At 35.2% G+C, this 9,429-nt stretch overlaps 1 protein-coding gene across 1 annotated transcript; it reads right to left on the reverse strand.

Moving 5' to 3' along the window:
* Nucleotides 1–261: 261 nt before the first annotated feature.
* Nucleotides 262–798, reverse strand: LOC139863650 (uncharacterized). Its single transcript, XM_071852259.1, has one exon. The coding sequence runs from the start codon at nucleotides 796–798 to the stop codon at nucleotides 262–264; it is 537 nt and encodes a 178-aa protein (XP_071708360.1).
* Between the last annotated feature and the right edge of the window lie 8,631 nt (nucleotides 799–9,429).

Raw genomic sequence — 9,429 nt, forward strand, 5'->3', positions numbered from 1 at the left:
TCGTAACATACTTGATCGGATCTTATCTTTTTCCAGTCTCCTTTTCCGTACACTTAACCATTCAGTCCGTTCAGCGTCGGTCAGATGTCAATTTTCAGCAGCTGATTCCCAGACTGCAGCAGATGTACACAACTCACTGATTTCAGTTTCAAGGTTGCCGAGGGTCTGCTTACTCAGGTCTTTTAATTTGCACTTAATTTCCTTCATCTTAATTCTGAAAGCACAATCTAGATGGCCCACCATTGGATTAGTATTCCAACATTATGAAATTAAGTCATCAGCACCTTCTAAGTCAAACCATTCATCGAAGACTTTTGTTGGTATTGGACCAAAATCGATAGCCGTATCACGTAGAATAATTGGATAATGATTGGATAATTTTCTTTCTAAGGCTAACACCAATAACTCGTTCCAAATATCACTGAACTTCTCCGAGATTAGAAACCGATCTAGCTTGCTAAATTTGATTCCGTTATTGCAAATTCTTGTAAATCTCTTACCTCCCATGGGCACATCGATGAGCTTGGTTTTATTGATAAAGTTGTTAAACCAATTGGCTCTCCTCTTAATGAAATCACAATTCTGTCTCTCTGAGCTATCATGGACTTTGTTAAAATCGCCACAGAGAACCCATCCCGTATCGTGTTTTCCTACAAGCGACTCAAGACTCAACCACAATTTTTGTTTGTTAGTATCCGTGTGAGGGCCATAAACGTTAACAATAGTTGAATCTACACCCTTTCCCTTCCATTTACCCTTAACCACAATGAAGAACTTGTCTATTATCGTATGTTCCATTACAAAATCGTTGGTATCCCATATTAGCAACATCACCCCCCCCCCCCGCCCCGATTTGCCCTTTTTTCTTTTTGGATAAAATCAAAATCATTTATTCCCCAAATGAGGTTAACCCAATTTCTATCAACACGGTTACATTTAGTTTCTTGCAATGCCATAATCGAGGGTTGTTCACGGTTTAGGAGCTTCCATCAGTCACCAATTTTACTATCCCGACCTGACCCAAAACCACGAATATTGAAAGAGAGAATCTTTATAATAAACATAAAGGAAACGAAATAAATGAGGGAAGGGAAAGGTTAGACCTTGCCATTTTCCCATTCAAGCCCAAGCTCTTTTGCAAACTCTTCCAGTTGAACACTTCTTTTAGAATTACCTTTACTCCCGTCCCCATCACCGGTTAGCTGATTTGAATTAATCTTCCTGGAGTGTGACTTTGATGCTTTGTACGTTTTCTTCTCCTGTTTTCGATCGGATTTTTGATTTCCTGAGCTAGCCTTTTCCTTTTCCTTTTTCTATTTTGAATGAGCAAAGCATTTGGCTCTCAAGATTTTTGACGATGCCCTCCAATTGCCAGAATGTCCACCCCGATCATAAGAAATTGATTTCTTCCTGATTGGAATTTCAATATTCACCCCATCATCGCATATACCTGTTGTATCATGTTCATAGTCGTCTTCCGAATGGGTGAAATCATTCTCAGATTGCTCATTATACTCCTCGTGAAGATCTTCTGTTGCTTTCCCTTTTTTCTCTTTCGGTGGAACATCAGTCTTCCTACTTTTCTTTTTAGTTAAAACCTCGCTTCTTTCCTTCTTTTTGTTTGCTTCAGATCCATTAATAGGACAAGGCCCATCAACAGGATTCAGACCAACCGGCCCAGATTCAGGAATCTTTGTGGACTCAGCTTCTTCATTGGATTTTATGTCAGCATTTTTTGAATCAATAGGCCCAACATTTAGTTGGGTTAGGCCATTACTGGGACCATTATGTAGGGTGTCCCATCATTCGGTTTAGGGTAAGCCCCATGTTTAGGCGCCTGGTGGACGGAATTGCTCTCATGAACGATTCAGTTACCCAACTTGCCTGGGAAGTTGTTCTGTAGATCATCATTATTCTTGGAGGCGTGGGGCCCGCATTTATTGCTATTCACTGGTTGGTTGTTGTTTCCCATGTAGTCGAAATTTCCCATGCAGCCGGACAGCTTATCTTCCACAATATTTTTCGACAAAGTATTGCTGGCCGGCGTGGCAATTGTATTAGGAATGGATTTCACCTCGCCTTCTTCCTCATCTGAATAGAAACTTGAATCGATTTCATATGAATTATCGACTATATTATCATCATCCCAATCGCTGACATTTGATTCTTCTAAGTCGATTTCAACAATATCTCTCAATTCTTCAATCACTTTAACATAAAAAAACTTTAGTCCCCACCCTTGGGTTAATGACTTCGTTAATGTTGGATGTGAAGGATATCAAAACAAAAGGATTTGGACGAATAGGGGAGGCGCGCCGTGGCCTTGGAAGGCGCGACGCGGCCTAGTGCATGAAACAAAGCATCAGATTTTGAAAATGACTGTCCGGAGAATTGCCTTGGAGGCGCTGCGCGGGCTCAAATGGCGTGGCGTGGCTTCGTCTGGCGAGAAGTTTCCAAATTTATGTTTTTCTTGTTCTCCAAGGTGTTTTTGGCCTATATAAGCATCATAATGTAACCCTCAGTTGTATCTACGAATTATATCAATAAACTCTCTCTAGTTGGTCTGTGGATTAAAGTAATCGGCATTCGATTACATATAACTACGTTAAATCTCGCGTTTTTAATTCTTTTATTTATTGTTCTTTCGTTTGTCGATTGTGGAAGGGTAATTCTCTAGCATTACTCTATTGTTTGGGTCCTATAATCCTTAGAGTTAATGAGTGGAGAACCTGTTGTTCCAGGACATTTATGAACGGGTTTTTCATGTATTTGGACTTGTTTAAGCACAAATACATGGGTGTGACATTCCAAGCATTGTATGGGTTCATACGAAAATGTGTGACTCTTCAAACACACCTTTTGACCCATTATAAATATATGGATTCATTTCCATATGAATGGTTAGACACTTTATACAATGTTCCAGATTTTGAACATGTCTAACACACTTTCAACACTAAACTTCCAGATTTATACAATCTACAATTGCAAGGAACAATTATCTTTTGGTCAAGACGATTGTTCATACTAGTCTTATCCTAATAGTGAATTCGTGTAACCCGTGACCAAGTGGGTCGAAATACTCTATTAAGAAAGTGTTCACGCGATTCTATTATCAATCCGGTTGTTGATTCTTTACCCACTAATCCATATTTCCCCAACAATTTAATAGAGTATTTCTTCAAGAATCAAAACCGGGGAATCTGTGAAGTTTTGAAAGAATAGATATGATTTTCATGGATGTTTGGTTGACTTTGGAATTCTGTGAATCATGGCTTGAAGGAATGAACGATATTCTTGGTCTCATATTGACAGATATGTATTTCTATTCATCTCTTTTAATGATTTATGACATAAACACGTATGGCTTATGTGATAATTATTGGTAATATGGTGAATAATTTAATTTGTTGAATTAATGGAGTCAAAGATCACTGAATTTTAGTGCACACGTGTTAACATCATAATTATTAATTCAACATGTATTTGAATTATATCGAATATTATTCACTCGCTGAATGGTTATGGACATGTATGTGATATCGGACAAAAAGTAACGTTTTTACCCCCTAAATCAGGCCCTAAAACAATAAAGATTAAAAATTTGTCGGCAAAATTATCGTTTTTTTGGTTGATTTTGTAGATTGTGTAATTACAAAGGCGCTGCAAAAAGAATCAAGTAAAACGGAGCTAAAACGAAGATTCTAGAGCGAAAACGGTGAAAGACAAGAAATCAAGTCACGATCCAGTGAATCAGGCCCTGATCAGCAAGCCATACGGCCTGCCATACGGCCTGGCACTATGGAAACGGCCTGCCAGATACGTGCCACCACACGAGCCACCAAACGGCTTGCCAACCATATGGCTTTCCAAATACGGCCTGCCATACGGCCTGCCATACGGCCTGCCAAACGGCCTGCCAGGCGTATTTGGCAGAATTCCAAGTCTATTTAAATGGGCTTTCTCCATTCATTCCAAGACACACTCAACTTGCAATACAATTTATATTTTCAATATTTTTAGTAGTTTTTCGTAGTAGTTAGCTTAGCTTTTATTTTTTGGAGGATATCCCGGCGAGTCCCTGCGATCCCGGGCAGATTAGTTCGGTTTTTTCAGGTTTTATTCGAAACGCTTGTCTTTTGTATTAAACATGTATTCTTATCTTTTATGTTTAATAATGCGTTCTGATATTGCCATGATAGCTTAATTTATCTGTATGTTGCCATGATAGAAGTTTGGGTTAGCGTAATTATGTTAATTTAGTACGGTTACTATTATAATACTGAATTAGGAAGTCTGATAGATTTGTATTCTAGCATCTTAAGGATTGACTAACTTAGGTTGTGATTAGGACTTGTCCACCTATATAAAATTAGCTACTTCATAGGATTAAGACCCCTGGTTTTACTGTATCTGAAGATTCTATGAACTCGGTACGGCCGGAGTTCCCGAGAGGCATCTAATGCACTTTTAGGACACGGAACCTAGGAATTGAGACATGAATGACCTAGTATGCCTATTGACTGTTCCGAAGAGACCTCTTAGGAGCTGTTAAGATCTAGTTAGTGCCTTCACTGTATGACCCAAGCCTATTGCATGTTCTTGTCTGATTGTTGCCCTAGGTCTTAGTCATGCCAACTGTTTAGGTACTTATTAGGTTTCTATCTGCTTTACTATCAGTATATTAACTGTAATGCTGTATAATGTTTGATTTTTTGTGATCTCATTATTATGATGTAATGGTTGTTAGTTTTCATTTAAGGTTTTGCCAACTTAAACTGACTGACTCCTTCCATTTGTGATCAGTGTTCAATCAACACGGCACATTGTTATTCAGTTATCTAAACTGATAACGAGGGTTAGGATTAGAGCTTAACTCACTAATGAACCTAGTACTCTACTAAGGATAACCTCCGAGGTATTGTTACACTTCAGTTATACGACCAAGTGACATACTTCTCACTGCTCAAAGAGAATTCCAAGAGTTCAGAGATAAGTAGGTCTGTGCAATTGGCTCATCCAACCAGATCAACATCAATCCAAGCATAGTCTTAACATAAGCATAATTACCTTTCCCTAACCCAATATTGATATCTTGGTCAACATTTCCTTGATCTGCATACTCCAGATATCCTCCCACTTTATTTACTTTTTCTGCATTTAGGACCTTTAGCTAAAATTAACTACTATCTTTTATCCAGGTAATTTAACTAAAAGACAATTATCCACTTGATCTTCAATGAAATGTCCCGTTCTTATTGATTAAAAACGTTCCATATTAATTGATTTCGTTGCGAGGTTTTGACCTCTATATGAGACGTTTTTCAAAGACTGCATTCATTTTAAAACAAACCATAACCTTTATTTCATCAATAAAGGTTTAAAAAGCTTTACGTAGATTATCAAATAATGATAATCTAAAATATCCTGTTTACACACGACCATTACATAATGGTTTACAATACAAATATGTTACAACAAAATAAGTTTCTTGAATGCAGTTTTTACACAATATCATACAAGCATGGACTCCAAATCTCGTCCTTATTTAAGTATGCGACAGCGGAAGCTCTTAATAATCACCTGAGAATAAACATGCTTAAAACGTCAACAAAAATGTTGGTGAGTTATAGGTTTAACCTATATATATCAAATCATAATAATAGACCACAAGATTTCATATTTCAATACACATCCCATACATAGAGATAAAAATCATTCATATGGTGAGCACCTGGTAACCGACATTAACAAGATGCATATATAAGAATATCCCCATCATTCCGGGACACCCTTCGGATATGATATAAATTTCGAAGTACTAAAGCATCCGGTACTTTGGATGGGGCTTGTTGGTCCCGATAGATCTATCTTTAGGATTCGCGTCAATTAGGGTATCTGTTCCCTAATTCTTAGATTACCAGACTTAATAAAAAAGGGCATATTCGATTTCGATAATTCAACCATAGAATGTAGTTTCACGTACTTGTGTCTATTTTGTAAATCATTTATAAAACCTGCATGTATTCTCATCCCAAAAATATTAGATTTTAAAAGTGGGACTATAACTCACTTTCACAGATTTTTACTTCGTCGGGAAGTAAGACTTGGCCACTGGTTGATTCACGAACCTATAACAATATATACATATATATCAAAGTATGTTTAAAATATATTTACAACACTTTTAATATATTTTGATGTTTTAAGTTTATTAAGTCAGCTGTCCTCGTTAGTAACCTACAACTAGTTGTCCACAGTTAGATGTACAGAAATAAATCGATAAATATTATCTTGAATCAATCCACGACCCAGTGTATACGTATCTCAGTATTGATCACAACTCAAACTATATATATTTTGGAATCAACCTCAACCCTGTATAGCTAACTCCAACATTCACATATAGAGTGTCTATGGTTGTTCCGAAATATATATAGATGTGTCGACATGATAGGTCGAAACATTGTATATGTGTCTATGGTATCTCAAGATTACATAATATACAATACAAGTTGATTAAGTTATGGTTGGAATAGATTTGTTACCAATTTTCACGTAGCTAAAATGAGAAAAATTATCCAATCTTGTTTTACCCATAACTTCTTCATTTTAAATCCGTTTTGAGTGAATCAAATTGCTATGGTTTCATATTGAACTCTATTTTATGAATCTAAACAGAAAAGTATAGGTTTATAGTCGGAAAAATAAGATACAAGTCGTTTTTGTAAAGGTAGTCATTTCAGTCGAAAGAACGACGTCTAGATGACCATTTTAGAAAATATACTTCCACTTTGAGTTTAACCATAATTTTTGGATATAGTTTCATGTTCATAATAAAAATCATTTTCTCAGAATAACAACTTTTAAATCAAAGTTTATCATAGTTTTTAATTAACTAACCCAAAACAGCCCGCGGTGTTACTACGACGGCGTAAATCCGGTTTTACGGTATTTTTCGTGTTTTCAGGTTTTAAATCATTAAGTTAGCATATCATATAGATATAGAACATGTGTTTAGTTTATTTTAAAAGTCAAGTTAGAAGGATTAACTTTTGTTTGCGAACAAGTTTAGAATTAACTAAACTATGTTCTAGTGATTACAAGTTTAAACCTTCGAATAAGATAGCTTTATATGTATGAATTGAATGATGTTATGAACATCATTACTACCTTAAGTTCCTTGGATAAACCTATTGGAAAAGAGAAAAATGGATCTAGCTTCAATGGATCCTTGGATGGCTCGAAGTTCTTGAAGCAAAATCATGACACGAAAACAAGTTCAAGTAAGATCATCACTTGAAATAAGATTGTTATAGTTATAGAAATTGAACCAAAGTTTGAATATTATTATTACCTTGTATTAGAATGATAACCTACTGTAAGAAACAAAGATTTCTTGAGGTTGGATGATCACCTTACAAGATTGGAAGTGAGCTAGCAAACTTGAAAGTATTCTTGATTTTATGTAACTAGAACTTGTAAAATATATGAAGAACACTTAGAATTTGAAGATAGAACTTGAGAGAGATCAATTAGATGAAGAAAATTGAAGAATGAAAGTGTTTGTAGGTGTTTTTGGTCGTTGGTGTATGGATTAGATATAAAGGATATGTAATTTTGTTTTCATGTAAATAAGTCATGAATGATTACTCATATTTTTGTAATTTTATGAGATATTTCATGCTAGTTGCCAAATGATGGTTCCCACATGTGTTAGGTGACTCACATGGGCTGCTAAGAGCTGATCATTGGAGTGTATATACCAATAGTACATACATCTAAAAGCTGTGTATTGTACGAGTACGAATACGGGTGCATACGAGTAGAATTGTTGATGAAACTGAACGAGGATGTAATTGTAAGCATTTTTGTTAAGTAGAAGTATTTTGATAAGTGTCTTGAAGTCTTTCAAAAGTGTATGAATACATATTAAAACACTACATGTATATACATTTTAACTGAGTCGTTAAGTCATCGTTAGTCGTTACATGTAAATGTTGTTTTGAAACCTTTAGGTTAATGATCTTGTTGAATGTTGTTAACCCATTGTTTATTATAACAATTGAGATGTTAAATTGTTATATTATCATGATATTATGATATATAATATATCTCAGTATGATGTATATACAGTTAAATGTCGTTACAACGATAATCGTTACATATATGTCTCGTTTCGAAATCATTAAGTTAGTAGTCTTATTTTTACATATGTATTTCATTGTTAATACACTTAATAATATATTTACTTATCATTTAACATAATTAACCAAGTGTATCAATATCTTAATATGATTCATATGTACCTAGTAAGACGTTGTTATAACGATAATCGTTATATATATCGTTTTCGAGTTTCTTAAATTAATAGTCTCATTTTTATGTATATAACTCATTGTTAAAATACTTAATGAGATACATACTTATAATAAAAACATGTTTACTATATATATAACCATATATATGTCATCGTATAGTTTTTACAAGTTTTAACGTTCGTGAATCACCGGTCAACTTGGGTGGTCAATTGTCTATATGAAACATATTTCAATTAATCAAGTCTTAACAAGTTTGATTGCTTAACATGTTGGAAACATTTAATCATGTAAATATCACTCTCAATTAATATATATAAACATGAGTCATTGTTTAAGAAATGACATCACTAACTTTTCCCAAAAAGAAAATGAGTCATTGTGTCTAGCATGGAATATAGTAAAGATGATGCTTAAAAGATGTCCGAATCATTCGTTAAGTCGGGCAGACATAGTCTGTACGCTTTACAATGGTTTGACCAAGGATGATAAGTCTCTCCTAGACATGGCCTCGCAAGGCAATTTCATGTCTCGAACAGCAGATGAAGCATGGGATCTCTTGGACACAATAGCTGCACAACAGGAAGACTGGAACAATGAAGCTGCTGAGAAGGATGATGTCTTCGCTCATACGGTAAAAATGCTGGAAACCAGGTTACAAGATCTCACCCTCACTCTTCAAAGTTTACAAATTCCTAAGAACTCCGATGCTACTAGAACCAATCTAAGGTATCCTTACCCTAGATGGCACACAAACAGCAAAATAGCTCGGATCATAATATAATTTTTTTCATTGCACAAACCTACTCTCCACTCTAAGGAAATTTTAGCTGAATTTATGAAAAAGCAATACATGATAAACCTTCAAGTCATAGAATGCCAGAATAAGTTCGACACGTTGATAAAAACTTTTGAAGAATTAATCACTAATTTTCAGCTTACGCTTAAACGTTTAACCACTAAAATTGATATAGAGTGTAGTGAGTTTGATGCCCTAGTAATTACTAGAGGATGAAAAGAAACAACTGTCAATATACCCATACAAGATTTTTCCGATAAGGAACCTGTGCCAATTGACCCAGTCATCAATCAACCGGAACCTATCTCTCCT

Source organism: Rutidosis leptorrhynchoides, chromosome 8 (assembly GCF_046630445.1).
Source record: "Rutidosis leptorrhynchoides isolate AG116_Rl617_1_P2 chromosome 8, CSIRO_AGI_Rlap_v1, whole genome shotgun sequence".
Classification (NCBI taxonomy): domain Eukaryota; kingdom Viridiplantae; phylum Streptophyta; class Magnoliopsida; order Asterales; family Asteraceae; genus Rutidosis; species Rutidosis leptorrhynchoides.

Excerpts from the sequence above, each read along its gene's own strand:
- LOC139863650 (XM_071852259.1), bottom strand. The coding sequence starts at position 798 with ATGGAACATACGATAATAGACAAGTTCTTCATTGTGGTTAAGGGTAAA.